Source organism: Lepisosteus platostomus, chromosome 11 (genome assembly GCF_059453375.1).
Source record: "Lepisosteus platostomus isolate fLepPlt1 chromosome 11, fLepPlt1.hap1, whole genome shotgun sequence".
In the NCBI taxonomy this organism is placed as follows: domain Eukaryota; kingdom Metazoa; phylum Chordata; class Actinopteri; order Semionotiformes; family Lepisosteidae; genus Lepisosteus; species Lepisosteus platostomus.
The window spans coordinates 3,419,649-3,439,303 of NC_142621.1; the positions used below are offsets into that span (position 1 = coordinate 3,419,649).

General features: G+C 42.5%; 1 protein-coding gene across 2 annotated transcripts; it reads right to left on the reverse strand.

The window, feature by feature from the left end:
- Positions 1–1,486: 1,486 nt before the first annotated feature.
- Positions 1,487–13,188, reverse strand: LOC148651776 (diencephalon/mesencephalon homeobox protein 1-A-like). 2 transcript variants are annotated; one of them, XM_088597895.1, is made up of 5 exons: positions 12,905–13,188; positions 6,312–6,477; positions 5,657–5,835; positions 4,492–4,882; positions 1,487–4,045 (listed from the first exon to the last, which is right to left on the reverse strand). In XM_088597895.1, exons 2-5 carry the CDS (start codon positions 6,463–6,465, stop codon positions 3,633–3,635), a joined length of 1,137 nt encoding a protein of 378 aa, XP_088454021.1. In that variant the 5' UTR covers positions 6,466–6,477; positions 12,905–13,188; the 3' UTR covers positions 1,487–3,632. The 2 variants fall into 2 exon arrangements, with proteins under 2 accessions (XP_088454021.1, XP_088454020.1); XM_088597894.1 differs by having other exon boundaries at positions 12,900–13,188.
- Positions 13,189–19,655: the final 6,467 nt, after the last annotated feature.

Consider the following 19,655-nt stretch of genomic DNA (forward strand, 5'->3'; position numbering starts at 1 on the left):
TGTGTTGTGCAGCCTGTGGCCGAGACTGGCCATGACCGCAGGACAGTGGCGTGTCTGGGGTCACTGTGTGCGCTGATGCAGGGAAGCGGGCTATAACATGAGAGATAAACACTGAAAGCTGGTGCACAAAATTGTCTTCTGATAAAATCAGGTTAAGTAACACGACAGAGGTTAATCTGATGTGCACTGGCTTAAGGTGGGGTGAAGACTTCGCTGAATACGTTGAATAGCCTCCGGAGTGCCTGTTGTTCTTGCTGACAGACTGGTAGAAATCTTGTTAGCTGAGTGGGTGTCGCTGTCCCATCTCTGGCGTTCTCATTAAGCACAGGTTTCTCGGGGATTCACAGTGAGAAGGTGGGTGCATCTGTGTGAGCTTCTGTTCGGACAAAGCTGATTCAGCACAGGCTCTCCTATACTGAAAGACATTAGAAATGCAACGACTGAGCATTGGAACCAGTAGCTTTTGTTGCGGTTTCAATACCTCTCAGTGGAGAAAGAAAACAGCAGCCTGCAAGAGATTTTTTTTTTTTGCATTACACTCTGAATTGGAGAATTTGCTCTTTAAATTCCTCAAGAAGAAAAGAGAATGGACACATTAAGGTACAATTCGGCTGCTGGAGTTACTTATACCCATGTTTTCAAAGCCTGGTTCATTGTCTGCCAGTGGTCTCTCAAGCAATTCTGACAGGCCTCTGCAGTAACCTTACAGTAATGTGACTGACTGAATTGCATTCCTGCTATGGACTGACTTTTAGCCTAATTTGCCCTCAAAGGAGGAGGATCTTGTCCTCGGTACAAAAAGGTTTCGAATCACTGCTCTATACAAACATGGAAGAGAAGCAGCAAGCCTCAGTTCACTGTAATTAAGACTAATTTGTAAATTGAACAAGATGACAGGAATAAAACTTAAGTGCATTTTCACTTTTCTCCAAGTCTGATTTTCTTGCAGTTTACATGATAGTAATGTGCAGCTCACAAAGGCTTTGGAGCTGTGCTTTCTTTGTTATTTTTTGTAATCACACTGTTCTTGCACTGGAAGTACACACGAACGCACATGTAGTCACCAGTGTTGTCATTTACTGCAGTAAATATCTGTACAGTATTTTGAGTGATGTATTCGAATGGCAAAACTCAAGAATGTTATTTTATACTCACACTTCACATGCAAGTTAAAAAACTGTAGGCATTGTAGAGAAGTTTAATACATATCTGTGTGGTATTTATAGTGTAATCCTTCCATAGTCACAGTGAACCTGCTCTATATAAGAACAGAGGCATGCTGACAGGTGAGCTAACAGCTGAGAGCAGTCGGTTTGGTTGGCATCAGGCTTCAGGGTGCCTCTGTGTGCCAGGCAGCAGTGTGTTCCTCTGGAGCCGATGCCCCCAGTCTCTTACCTTGCGGCGTCTTCAAGACATAGCTTGCAGACCCTTCCCCTGGCTAAAGACACCCCAGAAAAAAAACAATACAGGTCAGAGGACGACTGTGTATAAATGTCTTCAAACAACGCTTTATTGGAGATTTTTTGACATATCACTTTTAAAACCTACTTAACCAATTTAGGAAAACCGTAATTAATCCCAGTCGTTTGCCATTTAAATTTCAAATCCACTTCTTCGTGTGGTGGCACTTGGGGATTAATTGTGGTTACTCTTCTCTAAAATCACTGCCACAATGAAAACGGCTTAGCAGACGCACATAGACACCCAGACCACGGCATTTGGAGATTTGATCGCTTTGCCAGTTAAGGTGCAGACGGATGCCGACTCAGTCCAATCTGACTTTGGGAGTTTGTTTTTGGATCCGCCATCCCGAAGGTTTGTCTCAAGCTACAGACAAATGAGAGCCTTAAGCAGGCCTATCCCTTACCAGTTTACATTTACAAATAAAGGCTTTTATTTCTTTATGTACATATAAAATAATTTACATTATTTTAAAGGAAGAATTCAGAATCCTCAACAAAAGGAGCAGAAGGGCAGGATCCAGATTCACTTCTGGATACTTTGGAAGTGCTCGGATGGGGAAGTTCACATTCCCACAGGAAGTGCTGCGTGATCCATCTAACCTAAGATCTACCATGTATTTACCACACTGCTTGTCAGGTGAGCAGATATAATCATACAGTAAAATCCAAATTGAACAGGTGATTAACTCCAGGAGTCTGATTGCATTAAATAGACTAGATGAACAACCAATCAAATCATTGAGGGTAGGACCGCAGCTGACAGACTTCATAAGGCTATCCTCACTGTCTCAAGGGTGTGATTCAATTTTCATTTAAACCTCTAGCTTGTCAGTAAGCATACAGAATCTAGAAATGTTCATAAAGGCTGAGGGTTAGGTGAGGTGGAAACCTTTATGTTAAGTACATGGGAATCACCATGCATTACAGCACTGCATTGCATGTGAAAATGTCATTAAACAGAACGTATTCACCATCTATATGTTTGGTCGTCAAAAATTATTACATCATCAAGTTATATACTGTCCCTTACATCCTATTTTATCTCGGATTTTAGATATTTTAGTCACATATAACCTTGGATATTACTTAATATACATGGCTCAGAGTCACACTTTTCATTTCTGAGGATAAATTACACACGTGCATAAAGTTAATTGGGATGTATCTGGAATAAGAGCTTGGTGCTTGTACTATAATTGTTGTTGAAGAATCTGGGTTCTTGTTTTATTGTGTCTTATGCATCCTCTTTCTCCCTTTGTCTCAGATTACAATGTTGAAATGAAAAAATAATTAAATATTTGTTTTCACAGTCTTCTTCACAGAAGGCAACACTGACTTTAAAACACTGACCAGAGAAATGGGAACTAACAGAGTAGGCTATTTACAAAGCAGGAAAGGTCCTTGATGTGTGAGTCCACACATTGTCATTGTGTCACATTCTGGACAGTTGAGGACAGGAAGAAGAGCAGATGGAACCGTGCTGAGCTCTGTTCAGGGCGAGCCGGCTCAAGAGCAACAGATAGTGGGACTGAAACGACTCCCTCTCCCTTCTGATTGTAGATGCAGCTGTGCCTGAGGGAGTTTCAATCACATCAGTCCTCTTGGTTTCCAATACTTGCTAATGGTAGCAGTTGCTTTAAACATTCTAGGTTTCATTGATATAGTTACTCATTTCCTTTTCGAAAAGAACTGCAGTCCTTATAATCTTTTGTGGACTTGATAGGGACTTCTTTTCACTAAAACTCTCAGTTGTGTCTTCAGAGGGGCAAACTATGTCTGTCTCACAAGAAGACCTAGATGTGGTAGCAGAATCTAGGTCAAGCCTTGGACACTGAACAGGAGCATTGATGTCTCAACAGTGCATTCTCACGGAGTGTCTTTAGTACTGTTTAAGCATTACTATTCAAAGCACTGAAACGGCAAGGACGAGTCAGACAGCTTTTGTTAAGTCCGCTGTCGTATGCATCAATGGAACGCAGGTTTCTTTTGAAAGCAGTTGGTTGTGTATTAGGTCTTCCTCAGACAACAAAGACAAGTGTTAAGCCCTAAGTGTTAAGTGAACAGATGCAAGAGATCTGGACCAAAAGCCTGGGCACGTGTCCTGGATTCGGGAGTACTGGTATCAGGGCAGGTCAGGGAAGGCAGGGCAGGTGACCACGGCGCAGGAGGTCAGTTGGGCAGAGTGTCCAGGCCCAGCGAGGCGGCATGCTGTTTGGCACGGAGCCGCAGGTTCTCAATGCTGGTGGTCTTGCTGTTAAGGCTGGGCAGGCTGCCTGACGCCTGCAAGATGGGGTTGTTCCAGACTTGCTGGGCGTGAGACAGGGACTGGTAGTAGGACTGACAGTGCAGGGAGCCCAGCGGTGCCGCCATGTTGACGTTCATGCCTAGGTAAGGCATGGAGGAGGGTGTGCCCATGTCAAAGGAAGAGTAGTGCACCAGGTTGTTGGTGGCTGCCATGTGTTGGCGGAACTGCTCCTGCAGGCGGAAGAGACTGAGCGGGGACGAGGAATATGAGTGGCTCTGTGCCATCCCACTGCTGACACCACTGGAGGATGGGATTGCCGAAGAACTAAGAGGAGAGTCTGGAAAAATGGAAAGACAATTAAACGATGAAGGCGCTGTAGTAGATAGAATAGTGCTGACTGTGCTTCTTGGGCATTGTAAAATCAGAAGGGCAAGCTTCAGAGACGATAAATGGAATACTGTAAGAAACTTGGATTTTATTCCAATCTGAGTGATCATAAACCTACACGTTATGTGTTGCTCAACACATTATAACTGGAAAATTCTATTTGCTGCAGTGTATTTATGTGCAGCCTGATATTAGACAGCGTGATCTTAAAGACGTTTTCCAGGATTTGCCCATTTAACTTTCTTGGCTTACTTTGGGAAGCAAAACATTCTGAGAAACTTGAAGTTCAGATAAATGGCGGACTACCCGAATGGCTCACTGAAACACTCATTTTAGGCAGTAATCATAATTGTGGGTCCATAAACGTGACCCCAGGACGTAACGGTCTTGACTCACCTGCTTTGGGACTCATGCGTTTGCACGGTGGGGATTTGTTGCCAGGGGCGTGGCTCTTGTCGCCTTTTGGCTCCTCCCTGTGTTGCTTGAGCTCCTCCCCCTCGTCTGTCTGCTCCTCTGCCGCGGACTCGCTGCCCGACTGCTCGGCCGAGGTGACGTTCACTTCCACGCTCATCTCCGCGGCCAGAGGGTGCGGCGGGCGCTCGGCCTCCGAGGAGGAGGACGAGGCAGAGGAAGGGGGGTTGTGGGCCTCGGAGGCGGCGGCCGCGGGCGGCTCCCCCTTGCCCTCCTCCGGCCCCGCGTCGGCCACCTCCTTCTGCTTCTGCAGCTGCTCCTTCTGCAGGCTGCGCTGCTTCTTCCGGAACTTGGCGCGACGGTTCTTGAACCACACCTGGGGGAACAGAAATCCCCGCTGGGGGCTCAGTTCGTGCTCTTTATGAACGTGTCGCCGCGTCCGCTAAAACAGCAAAATCATGTTCACAGCCTCAATACTGAGGTTCACCCCTGCTGGGGTTATGTTCCTGCTGCGTTCAATACGTCATCGAACCCCCCCCGATTAAACTGAGCTGCTTCATTAGAACTTCTGAAGGTTCTTTTTATTCTACTGGGAAGCCGGAGTGACAATATCTGCCATATTTTAAGTTGCACATAAACCACAATAGTTGAAAGGCAACCTCCAACGAGGTTTGACAGCAGAAAACAATTAAAGAACCCAAATTAGTTCGAAGTGTGGGGAAGTGGTTAGGGCTTTGAACTGGTAATTTGTAGGTTGTGGGCTCAAATCCCACGTTGGGCACGGTTGTTCTACTCGTATGCACTGCATATTATTCAGATTTCTTCACTCAAACAACAATCTGCTAAAGTTGACACAAACACTGCCTTGGATAGAGCACGTTCGAGTCGGGAGCTGCGTCTGCATGCGTAGGCCGAAAAGGAACAGGTAGAGGTTTATTCCCTGCGGAAAAGGAAAGAGAAGGGACCCAACGTTTCAGCTGCGGGACCCGAAGAAGGCTCCACAGCCGAAAACGTTGTGGCTCTTTTCTTTTCGGCAGCGAGCCATCCTTCACCTCTTGCTTTGCTGCCTCGGACGAAGGCTTCTACAGAGCTCTAACGCTCCTGTCTGCGTGCGCTCGGCTGGGCCGCATCAGGCCGGCACGGGGCGCACCTGCACGCGGGCCTCGGGGAGGTTGGTGCACATGGCCAGGCGCTCCCTCATCACCACGTCGGGGTAGTGGGTCTTCTGGAAGGTCTTCTCCAGAGCCTCCAGCTGCTGGGCGGTGAAGGCGGTGCGACTGCGGCGCTGCTTGCGGTGCTGGGAGCCGTAGCGCGCCTCGAGGATGATGTCTTGGAATGTACAGCCGTTGGAAGAGAAGAGACCGGTGGCCATGTTTAATTAATGGACAGGTCAGGAACTGGTTTCCCCGTCTAACTTTTCCCCACTCTGCTCTTCCCTCACAGCCTGGAATCCGGGCTACCGAGTAACGTCGGAAATCTCAGACTGAGGACAGTATCCAGGACAATCCAGGCTGTGAGCCCCTGTGACCGTGAGGGACTGTACCCCAGTTTGTGCAAGCGAACCCGAGCTACAGCCTGGAAAACTACTACAGGCGTATTTTGCCACCTGTGCACTGGTCGTAAAGGAGCGGGGACACTGAACAGAAATTGGGGCTTGCTTTGCACATCCCCTTCCAAAATCCCTTTATTATACAGACAACTCGCCATCCTTAATCACGAAATAATCGCCAAATACCGCTTTCAGCAGGTCAATAGAGCAAGAGAGAACTCGTCTTGTGCCGTCCGTGTGTGCTGCTGTCTCTTACCAGCCAGTCTCTCCGCCAGGGTGAGAGCGTGCACTGAGGGCCTGTAGTCAGGGGCGTGCTGGGCCTGCTGCGCCGCCTGTTGGTGCAGGTTGTACATTGCACTCAGGGAGTTCATCGCGTGGAGGGAGTACCCGTTCACTCCATAGTGCTGCATGGTGCCTGGCGCCTGGCAGACAAGGAAACAGGTACGTTTCAGGGCGACAAAGAAAAGGAGACGCCAAGTACGACCTTGTAAATCAAACAACCCCAGTACATAAACCCTCCACGCACTCGCCAGAAATATAAAAAAAAAACCAACAAAAACAATTCGGAGCTTTATCTGCGCCTTAACTTCCAGATCCCCCGCGTTGAACATCACTGAGCCTCCCTTCTCAGTTAATCGTTTTAACAGTTATATGAAGTGACCAGTCACAAAAATAATTAAAGACGAGGCTGAAGCTTAAAAACAGTTCAGGAGCGGAGTGAGCAGTGTGGTCCCGGCGAACACAGACACTCAGGCTGAGGCACTGAGAGAAGCGGTGCGCTGTAGGTCCGACCTCAAAAGGCTAAAATTAGAGCGGGTTTTATACAAAATGTGGAAAACGACAAATCTAGGCATCTTGGCTCTTTACATGCAACATGCGAGCTTTTGACTGTAATCGAAGGGGTTTGTGTAACGCTAGAGTTGCACGTTTCAGGTGTGTGAAATGTTGTTGTTTTTAAAATAAACAGATTATCACCCCCAGTGAGACGGCCGAGTTCAGCGGCGTTAGTGTCGCTCTCTTCACTGACGACAGACTGCAGCCGCGCCCGTCTCCCTGTGCAATAACGCTTTCTTAATTTCACCATCAGCACGACCGGTCGAAATGCCTTTTTCTTAATACAAAAAAAAAAAACCCACAATTACTGAAATATTAGAAATACCACACGCAAGCACTTTTTGCTGGTGTTGAAATTAAAAAGTAATTTATCAAGAGGGTGGCCTATCCTTCTTTAAGACAAATTGTGCTTACTGTTGTTAAACCGTCTTTATATATCATTAAGCAGGCAGGCAAGCCAGTCCTCGCCAAGAGCGCCTTTAATTTCACCAGACCTACAAAATAATAGATTTTTAGGTACTTTAATACAACACCTCCTCCAACTGTGAAGTGTGTAATAATTTACGTCCCAATGATGAATATCTTAACTTTAAAAAAAACATAACTTTATTTCACCTCTCCGTGTTAAGATTTTTTGTTTTGTTTTGTTTTGTTTTGTTGTTGTTGCTTTTCGGCGATTATCTTCTACTGCTACGTTAAAGTACACCCCCCACTCCCTTAAAACGGTGTCTCTTTTCTGGGTTCACTGTGATTCAACAGCGCCTCCCATTGAGAGGGGTGTCCCAGAACGGGCCTACGCGTCACCGAAGTCGCCTGCTGTCGCTGCCCCGTCCCCCTCGTCTGGTACCCCCGCTTCGCCCTGTGCTCTCGGGCCGCCTCCTGTCGCTGACCCGGGAGCGAACAGCCCACCAACGGCAAGTTCAGCTCTCATGCGGAGCCCGAGGCTGAAGGTTGCATCTCCAGCAAATCCCCCCCGAGCTGACGTCCTTTTAATTGTTTGCAATGAATCGGCTAATAACGTTTTGTTGGTTGCAAAAGCAAAGCAGGCAGCTCGCCTTTTGGGACAGTGCGAGAGACAGCTTAAACCTTCTTTCTTTCTCTCCCTCCCTCTCTCTCTGACAAAACCGTTATCCATTAACATCCAATTATTACTTGGCCCAAGCCATTAATTATAAATCAGGCTTCTAATTGGGATAATTAGCTCTCTTTCAGTTAATGTAGTGTGACTGATGCTTTTAGAAATAATTTAATCACTCCATTTGCTCGTGATTGCAGTACCTTTAAATCCCCCTAAACCTTATTTTTTTAAATAACAAAAACATGAAACAAAAATTGCTAAAAAGCTATTCAATTTATTTTTAAGTATCTGTGGTAAGAGCGCTTATCGGACACGCCAGGATTCCAGATCAAAGCTGGTATTCCCGTTCACTCAAAATAATTAAGTGCATTTGAAAGAATTTCAATCGTTTGAAGAGTTTATGTGAAACTTTCCCTTTCTGTCCACTTCAAGCTGATCGCGGGCATCGGTCCTATGAGAACTCGCAACCAATGCAATATATTTATATATTTATATATATTGCGGACTGTTTTGCGTACTATTTCCATCCTGGTGATATATGCCTCACCTGTCATCCCGCTTAATGTTTTTCCTTTTTTTAAATAAAACAGTCGTAGAAAAATAAAAGAATCTCCAGCTGAAGTGAAATCAAATAAATCTTAAATTAAAAAAAAAATCAAGTGTGAACGATGACACCACTACCGATGATAATAATAATGAGCTAATAGCCATTGCGGTGATGACAGACAGCGTTAAATGCACCTGTTTGTATAAGACATACCGCTGTAAGAAGCGAACTCGCTTATTAAAATCTAGGGCATCTCTAGACTAGCAAATCAAAAACAGATGAAACACCCGACTCAGTGCGGGCATTAACTGGCCCAACTGAACTTCACGAAGTATCGAAATGCGAGAAAATTAGATCACAGCCAAAACGAAACAAGCATCTTGAAGACGATTTCCATACGTAGTCTCGTACAAGATACTCAGACACCCTCGTCTCCGCTGCGAACAGCCCACTTCTTTAAAGAACCGGTTTAAAACAGTTCTTGCAGGAGTTTTAGGGGCCTGTTTTTTTTTCCGAGGTAGAATTTGCTCCAGCGCTGCAGGACATGATTAGATATGTATTACTATCATGGTCTTCGGCAAAAACGAATATCTTAGAGCATCAAGCAGCTGGAACTGTGAAAGGACCCCGAGGAAAACGTGCAAGTCTTCCCTCGCTTGCTTGGTGTCTGGAGACCCGCGGATGGGCGCCGGCTGGTTCGAAGTATTTCCTTTAGAAATTGTCATTTTCCTATTTATATACATGCATAACAGGGAACGTGCAACCCGTTAAAACATGCTTAGTATCATTCAAGTAAAATAATATCTTTTTTTATGTTAAACGTATTTGCAGTGGCTATTAGGACTTTCGCTAAGGCGTATTTGATACAGTAGTTTTAGGCCTGCAACTATCTCGCTTATTCCTTACTTCATTTATAGTTTTTTAATTGTTTGCTAATTATTATTGCTTGGCCCTTATATAGCGCTATCCATCACAAAGGACCCCAAAACGCTTCACACATTAAGGGGGAACACCCTCGCCCGCCACCGAAGTGAAGAGCCCAGAGCACATCGACCAGAAACAGTCTGGTTCGTCTTAAATTCCACTACCGTTTTTGTAAACTAGTGTGTTTTAAAATCAGTCATTACCTTAAAACATATATCAAAAATCCAAGAATCGGTTCGTGCTAAATAATTCTTTTTTTTTTGCTACGTTAAAACGGTGTGTTCTTATTGCTTTTAATTTTAATAATTAGATTTTAATTAATTCCGTCTCAGTCCCCAAAAGGAACGGGATATTCAAATCTGCTAATTTGCATTAATAGAGATATTTAGCGGTCTGTCAGGTTTGGGGTGAGAGACAATTAGAAACAATGTCCTCACTGGAATGTAAATGTTAACAACAGAGTTTTTGTTTTAAATTAAACAAATCTGAAAACCTCCCACGGGCATAACAAGGGCATTTGATGTTATATCGGTGTCTTAAAGACCATACTGTAAATTGTTTGTATTCATGAATATATTAATTATTTTAATAACCAAAATATTGGGGGGGAAGTGTAATAAATACATCTATAATTAATTATAAGGGCTTTAATTTATTTATTTAAGCTTTCCTTGGTGGCAATTCAACGTTTTCCCATGGAAATAATCTCGTTTTCAAAATAGTCCTTAGAGGAACAGCGGGAAGCAGATTTTCATACACTTAACGCAACTTGTGATATTTCTTTTAAATAACACACGGCTCATTAAGGTTAACAAATGCTAGAATTTATGTCAGCAGGCACACTGGAAAGACGATCTGCTGTTCATTATCATCACAATTATTATTAAAGAAGCCGAAGTCCTAAATCTAACCACTGTTTTAAATAGTAGCCAAACCCGCAATATTTCAGTTTGGGTGAATGCATCAGGGTAATCGGAAGCCAAAAAAAATAACACAACAAAATAAAAGTCATTAATCTTTCTTTTGGTAAGGGTTTGTATAATATAAGTCTGTTATATAACAGATTGTAGTAATTGAATTTAACCTGTAATTGTGCGTAGGGATGTTTTCAATTAACTCTTGATTTCCACTAATTGCTTTCAATACTCTCTGTCACACCATAAGCCACGGTGTAAATTTTTCTGGTCTAATCCTATTCAGATATAAAGCCTCCTTTATTTATCAAGCCTTTAATTAACAGAAAATGGCACAAATACAATTCCAGAATTGTGACGCATTTATTTCTACGCATCCATTAAGTGCTTATAAGCTTGTTGTACGGTTGTATATCTTTAAAATAACTTAATAAGAGATATTTGTTTCGCCACCAAACCACAAAGCTTTAAAATAGCAACCTTTAATTTCTACCATTAAAAAATTCATTCAAATTTGTTCAATGATTTCTGCGGTAAAATGCGATTGAGTACCTTGTTTAATAGTCATCCTATTACTTACATGTCTAAGAGGAAACACCGAGGCGGTCCAGTGTACCAGGAAAGATCTTTTCCACATCTAACACACGGTATATGGTTTTTGTAGTGTTTGTGTAAACCGTTTACGTTCACGTCATGTTAGCAGTGACAGTCAAATTTCATTACCTTCCCCAGGAGCTGGACAGACTGGAATTAAAATGTGGAGACATTGTCGCTTTTGGAGCAAAACAAAAAAATATATATATATCTTGTTTGCTCTTTGCCATATAATTGATTGAGGATTAAAAAAAAAACATGTACAAATCAAACTGACAACATACATATTCCAGAACAAATCCCATGCTAAAGGCATTTGGGATTTTCTCTTTGGAGAATGACAGTACCGATGTTATTATACACTGCCGAAGGAAAATTGTCTTAAGACGGTAAACCTACAAAAAGTCGGACTGATCAGTTTTGTTTCCGGATATGCAGCACAGGTGTCCCGGTATACAGATTTAGATCCTATTAACTATAAGTCTGCCTAGGAAACCAAAATTCCCATCTCCCTCTCTTCAGATTCACCCAGGAGTTTTTCTCCGATTCTCCGTCAGTTACGGCGCTCATTTCCAGCCTAATAATAATAATAATAATAATAATAATAATAATAATAATAATAATAAGTCACGGCGGCGGCTGACAGAAGTGGCCATTGCGCAAAGGGAATAACTGTATTGCGCCTGGACAGAAGGTGCTTTGCTAAACATTAACTTTTCTCCCCAAGTGTTTGACTTGAATGGAAGCCGTTTCTCCCTCTCTTTCTCCTGGCCCCTACCCTATTGCCCGAGGGCTTCGTGTGGCGGAGATGCATGAGATCTGTGCTGTAAAATATGCATGCTGATCCCCACTTGGTTCCCCATCTAATGGAGGTGCAAATAGGTTTCGACTGCGGCGTCTTTCATTTATCATCGGCGCTGACGCGAACTTGCAGCGTGCAGCTCTTTCCCCGCGTGTAAAACGCTGTGCTTCAGTTCCGCAAAATAGATACGCTACTTTAAAAAAAAATGCAAAGCGATCGATTCGGAAAATCCCCCGTAAAATGTTAGAACGTTTAAATCAGTGTCTAACGTCTCCTCAAATACGACACAGCTCCCTAGGTACACACACATGCAACACACAGTAATATAAAATATATTTGGAAGTAAGTCGTTTTGCAGATAGGTAAATTATTATTATTATTATTATTATTATTATTATTATTATTATTATTATTATTATTATTATGACATCGTCAGCTGCAGCGCATGAACACTCCGCTAATAATAAACTTTTCTTTTCTTTGGACGCAACCCTGGAGTCTAAGCCCTGCACGCCCCGCGGCAGTGGAGCACCAAGCTGCTCGATTGTTAAAGCGTCATTATGTTAATCGGCATGAATTTACAGTGTTACTCTTTGATCCGGTTAAATGAGAAAAAAAAAAGTATTGTAAAAGGCCCCTCACCCTTGGGCGACTCGCTTGGTCTACAGCCAGCGCCAATCTGGGCTCCCCGCACCTCTCCCATTACTTATTCTGATCTGTCAAAAAACTGGGGGCGCAAGTGTCTGATCCGAGCGTCGCGAGAGACCGGGGGGAGACCTCGGACCGATCAAGAGAAAAAAAATCAAAAACGTATTTTTAATACTATGGGTTTTGAAGCAGCGGGGTGTTTTTTTTTATTTCTCTCTTCGCGATTCGCGAGTTAACAGAGCGCGCAGTCCCAGCGGTACTCGGGCGCTTTGGAGCTGGATGGTCTAGGAGTAATATTTCGAGCGCTTTGTAATGTGCTGTTTAAACTCACCCGATCGAGCTGTTTAACAGATGGCCACTACTTTCTTTACGATACCCGCATCCTGTACCATCTATGAGTGTCAAAGAAACCATACGCACGCACCGACCGGTCTGTGACATCGACTTTGTATAAAGTATTCCACAAGCTCTTATCCCACCCCAAAACAAAAAAAAGTTCCTACCTTACTTTCACTGCGTTCCAACAGTCCTAGCAAGGAGTGGGCTGTCGTACTGGTATCCTCTCCGTCCTTTGCTTGTATAGAAAGTTGAGCCGCTTAGAATAGTCTCGCAGTTGTGATTTCCCTCCTCCGTGTTCTGTATGTTCTTTAGCGTCAGAGTCTCCTTATAGTGTCCTGCTGACTAGAATACACGGTGTCCGCGTGTCGCGCTCTCCATTGGTGTATTCGAATTGAACAGAATCTGGAAGCTGCCATCTACCGGGCCTTGGGTTGAAGAAGGATTTTAAAGAGCGCCCTGAGGAGACATACGAGATTTCTAATGGTCCTTTGGCGTGTCAATCAAACTAGAAAGGCTTAGTATCCCCCCCTCCCTCCCCTCTCCGGACTCCTCTGTCCTATACGCTTACTTCATTTCCAGTCCTCTCCATGTGTAAATACCGCTGTTAATGAGCAAACACGCACACACTCAAAACGCCGTACGTTTTTCATCTGTGCGCAAAGTGCGTTACAGTGCCGTTTATAGGACTTAGAATCCAGTAAGCGCCGTGCGCATTTATTACATACAGCTTTCCGGTGATTTTTCTATTATTTCAAATACGGTCGCAATATAAAAAGTAAGGCGAAGAAGAAAACAGGGACGGAAAAAAAAATCAAACTTTTGGGTTTTTCCGCAGACGAGTTTGTAACTCTCTCCTCTCCTCGGGAAGGAATCATTCCGCAGAATAAACTCCAGTAGTAGAATATCGCTATGCACGTCAGATTCGGACGAGTTTTGGGAGCGTTTGAAAATGATTCACCACAGTTGTCGATGTTTTCTAAAATGAATTCAGACTTTGGAGTTTAAGTAAAGTTTTTAACTTGGGGACACTTTTTAAGCTGCTTAGAGATTGATACAGTATAGCAGGCTCGATGCACACAAATTAGCTGGTATTATCTTCATGTATTCTGGCGCTCAAAGTCTGGGAATGCTGTAGTACACGAACGGCCTGCTTTGAGCGGGGACATCTTTTACAGACGACAAGGGTGCAGTGTATTCTATGTGAATAAGATTTTTCGTATATTAGTTAACACTCGTGTTTGTGTATAGATCCGTGCGCTCATCAAGTCTCATCGTTTCAGAATTGAACGTTAAACAGCTTTTGCAGATCTGGGCTTTAAGTGGACATGCTGCTCCTGCAGACTGCGTGCTGCGGTCCCAGAGCTTGGAGGGGCACACGTTTAAAAACCCAACTGGCGTTAAAAAGACGCCTGCATTATTTACACCAATATGTTTGAAGGTGTCTCAGAAAGAAAATAAACAGAAGGGACCCGTTTGGGGAGGTGGTGGGGGATTGTTTTACACACAGTTCAAAATGATCTTGAAAGGAAAATATCTTGTATTTCTTCTCCTTAGTGGAGTTTTTCTTGTTGCTCTCAGGTATGTATAGATATACATATATAGCCCTCGGCTAGTTACATAGATCCAGTTCTTTGGCGCATAGTAAGTTGAATAACTCAAGCGTTAATTTTATTTGCTTTTCAGCTTTGTCATACTATTGCTGCAGAGAGCGCGGGGCAAAGCCTTTAGAGAGATCTCTAATAGATGCCAGGGTGCTGCCTTTAGAATCTCTCCCGGCCCTGAAGGATTTAGGATGGGATTGGGGAGACAAGACGCCATTTCAGCCTCCAAAAACCCCTGTCTTAAAATGACTGCTGGTAAGAGGATTAAAACAATAATGCCCTTCTCTTCTTGAAGGTTTTTAGAAAAGATTTCTTCTCCCGGAGCAAAACCGTTTAGGCTGGAATTAAGGGCAGCGAAAAGTAGCCTTTTAATGTAAAGCTTGCATATTTTGTTGAGATTCTCCGAGAAAGGGAGAGGTAGGGTGAAAATCCTTAACTGAATTTTATCTTTGGCCGTGTGTGTTGTTTTTTTTCCCCCCATCTTTAGAAATCGAAATTGCAGACAAAACATTTCCTGGAACTGAAAAATATGAATTTCGCCCGCAGTCCGTTTTGTTCTATCTAACCTTGTCTATCATATCCCGCGAATAAACTGTTACACATAAAGTTTAATACATAAGAAAACACCTGTAAACCTGACCGGTCTATGGGCTTAAGGGTACTTTATTTCATCATTTTAAATGTCTTCGTTGCTGATTGTACAGTGAAGGGATTGGAGTGCTGTATGAGCCTCTGTAAATATTTTATCTTGGCGTCATTTTGTGATCAGAACAGGTGCTGAAGGAAACTCGGTGTTTTGACAAAAAAATAAATAAAGCAAGCTAATTCGCAATACTGTAGGAAAGTAGTGCAACACACACATCACGTTATACTGTACAGTGAACGCTGGAGGTTGATGACGAGATCAAGTAAGATATTAAGAACACCTGCATAAATACTCTGTGAGACAATGTCTTTTCTTCTGGCTACAGGCTTGGCGACTTTGAAGTTTTGCACGAGTGATGCACACAAAAGGCGCCCTGGTTTTTGGCCATTGACTTCATCCTCTAAACCCACAGAGGAGTTTACTACTTTTGTTTAGAGACGATTCTTTGAGAATTTTGGATTCCTCTTCAGAAAAAATAAATATCTAAAATATTCGTTTGTTAAAACTGGCGGGGGTTTTTTCCCCGTAAAGGGTTTTGCATTTTAAAAGAAACTTTATTATTAGTCACGCAGTTCCAATTAAAAACAAGGGTATTGCAGTGGGTATCTAACTTAATTTACAAATGGCTGAAACCGCAATCTAACAGGTTGATTAAGAAATTCTCCTTTGAACCTCGAATTCCTGAACAAGCCAAGTTCTTTATTATTATTAATATTATGAATTACATAAATTAATTAATTGTGAGTAACAACATTGTGAATTTTTTATTTCATCAGTCAAATAACTCTGGTAATACCTTTTTCATTGCACAATGGGGGAAGTTTGGAAGGATTTAAGGGAAACAGGTTAAATATTAAAGTCTACTTAAATTGCGCATTTCACGTTTTATTCCTATGCAAAGTATAAAGTTATTTTTGTGTACTTTCTGCAAATATGTGTATTATGTGTTATAAGATTTAACATTATCGTGTGATCGTTTCAATAAAAATATTTTTTTGTGATTCCGGTTTAAAATGAATGCTAAGTAAATTCACTATTTTTCAGAGACATTAATTCACTTAAATCATATCTTGTTTTTTCGTTGATTTTTGCACTAGTGTTTAACACGCACAACGATGAGGCTGTTCTGTCACTTCAGTATTTCTTAAAATGCGTGAGGTTATAGTGAAGAAAAGTTTGAGATTCCAGCTAGTAAACTGAACGTGCTATAGATGTTGCAAGACAAATATTGAAAAAATCTTTTTTTTTTTAGTTGGGAATATCTTTTTTCTCTTTTTTTTCTTTTTCTCGGTAGCACTCCGTTTCATTCTCATATAACGAAGTTTGATTTGTATTTTGTGGAAACAAAGTGTAGTTGTCGCAGATATTTTTTTCCCCTGGATACAAACCCTATATAGTACAAAAATCACAGGAATAAAGACCTGATTTTGCACGTTTTAAAGATCTGTTCAACTCAGAGTTTCAAACGAACAACAACTCAAAAATATCGAAATGAGTAAAAGCAATTTCCGAAGCACTGCTCCCTTTGGAGCTTGTGAATGGCTGGTTCTTCAATAATAACGTGAATTAAGGTCCGCAGAAGTTTTTTTTATAAATACTAATACTTCATCTCCCAGTTGTTGTTTTTTTGTGGATTATTTCGCTCAGACTGGTGCATGAACTCAGATGAGCTCTCCTGAGCCGACCCGCCCTCCTCAGTGCCTTTCGTCGCCCCCAATATCGCCGCGTATATGGGGTCTGGGAGAGAAAGGAGATTAACTTGTGAACTGATGGCAATAAGAACCTAAACGAGAGGTAAATCTGCGCAATGCCTCATTGTGGGAACTATTTCTAAAGCAATTAAAGCGAGAAGGAATTCCTCAGCCCCCTTCCTTAAAGCAGCTTTCTGGGCGATTTAATGCGGACTAATGTCCAGCGCATCAGAGGGGTTTAGACTGTCAGCGCAGGTTCTAGAACGGTCTCTTCAGGGCCCCTGCACGCAGTTTTATTACTTACTTTCCTCCGTATGTTTCCTCCGTTTTCAGCTCAGGCTTCCCTTGGCTAAGCTGCCGCATTAATATTTTTTCTTCTTCTCCTGAAACCACGATTAAGTTCTTTTGTTCTGGTCCTGCTGTAACACCGTCAAATCTTCCCTTAATGTGATCTGTCTGCTTCGGTTTCTATCATTCTTAATTAATTCTATTCATTCTGTCCGTAATAACTTTATCCCTTCATCTAGGTATGGCCTTTACCCGTAGACGACTTTTGCAAGTATATTTGGATGTTTTGGTTTTTTTTTGTTTGTTTTGTTTTTGTTTTCTTGGTGCGGCTCAGGTAATAGAAAATATCGGGTTTGGGGGGAAGTTTAATTATGCGTCTTGGTGAGGCGAGTATTGAGGATGTTATGGTTAGGTAACGGTAGCCCATTCACTCTTCAGATTGAACGGTTAATTTGATAAAGGGGATTGAATCGTCTTATTTGCCTCGATAATATATTTTCTCTCTCTATACCCCCGTTATACACCAAACACCAAAAACACCTTGGAGCCAGCTAGAGTTCCTAATAGCTAATTAATAGCCCTAATGATATTTTCACAACTCCATGAATACATTATGTTTGCAATCCAAAACTGCTTTAGCCTCTCAGCCTCCATTCAAGGGTATTCTAGCATCTGCTCATTTAAGGGCAATTAATCATTTTGATGTATGGTTTAAAATTGACTGCTTCCTGGGGACCTTTTTGACAAGAATAACAAAGCAATTTGCCAGGAGCCATCTCCTGGACATGTTATTAGCAGAGCCTTCATCTTAAAGAGTTTTTTTTTCCCCTCCTTCGAATTAGATACCTTATTAAAGAGACCGGCCCCCTTTCTTTTAATTTTCAACACCGCCCTTTGATTCCTCTCAAATCCCTTTATTCATGACAAGAGCCTGCGATCTCGCCTGTAAATCTGTGCACAGAAAGTTTTTACCTGTTCGCAATGTCATTTCTATTTTAAATCTCTCTCCCTCCCTCTCTCATTTTCTCCCTTTCTCGCTCTCTCTCTCTTACACTCTCGTATTCTCCCTATTCATATGCAAGGTGGCTTGAATGTCAGAGTAGTTTCGCGGTTACCAAATATCTGTTATTACCACCAACCACCCCGCTACCAGCTGCTGGAAACGCAGCAAAGACAACGTGTTGCTATCCCCCCCCATCTGCCGACGAGTTTCCAATTCAATTAGAGCACTATTTTATATAGCGCCTTTACAAATAACCACCTCAAATCGGGTTTTGACCGGCCTCTGTCGGCCTTTTCTATTTTTACTAAGCAGCTGATTACAAGATCACAAGCCGGATTCTTTCGGGGTTATCTTTTGATTTCGTACTTTCTCACGAATTATTCTCGTGAATAATATTTTTTTTCTTTTGTTTTTTTTAGACTTCGTGAATACAGGTTTCTTGACAATATAGAACGTGACAGTGGAAATAAGAGTCAAGTCATAGGTCGCCATATAACGATGGCTTTCTTTTACTTATCTGTGAATCTGCGTATAAGTCGTATGCTGTTTTACATTCCTGGCGATATTAAAGTGACAGTTCTTTGGGGGTATCGTATTCGGTATTAATATGAAATGTTAATATGAAAATGAAGACCGGCTACACGAGAGTATAATATAGCACCTGCAGAACACATTTCTCCTTAGACACTTTAAAATTATAACGCTGTTCTTCGAAGTCTTGACCCGAAATGATAGCAGCACAGCCTTTAACTCTCTGCCATACTGAGGGGAAAGAACTTCAGGAGAAAGTGTGACTGAAAGACCGACGGTTTCCAAGCGCCTAAGACCTAGAGGAAGTAGTTTATGGAACGGACTGTAACCGTCTCTGCTTAGACACTGCAGCTGCCTGCGTGTTTATGCAGCTTCATCGTTGTCGAATCCGGTGCGTTACGTAAATACCTGCACAAAACACAGCGTGAAGCGAGTCCGAGGGGGGGTTACATCTCCGTAAAGGACCGCTCACCGGTTTTCTCGTTCCCTCAATTCACAGGGAACACCGAGTCCGACCGTCATTGCCTCGGATGTATTCTTCGTGTGGCGTCGTGTGAGACAACACCCGATTGGATGTGTGCAGGTCTACCTGTTTTGTTTTGTTTTTTATTATTATTTCCTAGCGATGTTGAAAGAGTGCCGCGATGGAAGGAATGGTTGTACAATATCCTGTATCATATTTCCCTCTCTTCACCCCCTGCGTGTTAGTATCCCACTCCGTGTGGATTTGCTCCTTGATAGCCTCGTCTGTGGAGCATAAGCGTTATCCGAAGAACATTCAAGCTATCAGATCCGACCATCACGGGTTTATTGCTTTGGACAAAACATCTCATTGCAGACAAGATGTCTACTTCACTTACTTTTTTTTTAATAATAGTTTTTATATCAGGACTAGGGGCGATTGTAGGAAATAATTCAACAGAGGGGGGATACGACGCCTATTCGGACAAAAACATATTTATGATCTTTATTTGCCGTGTAAGCACCCAGTTGGGTGCCTTCCATCTCCAGACTAATATGGCATAATATATATTTTACACAATCTCTACCTACAGGTGATGTGTTCTTTATTAGCCATTTTGGGCAAAATCGATAGATCTGAAGTAAAGAGGTAATTTATTTTAGCTTTAAAAAAAAATCGAGGAAAGCAGGAAAGAATA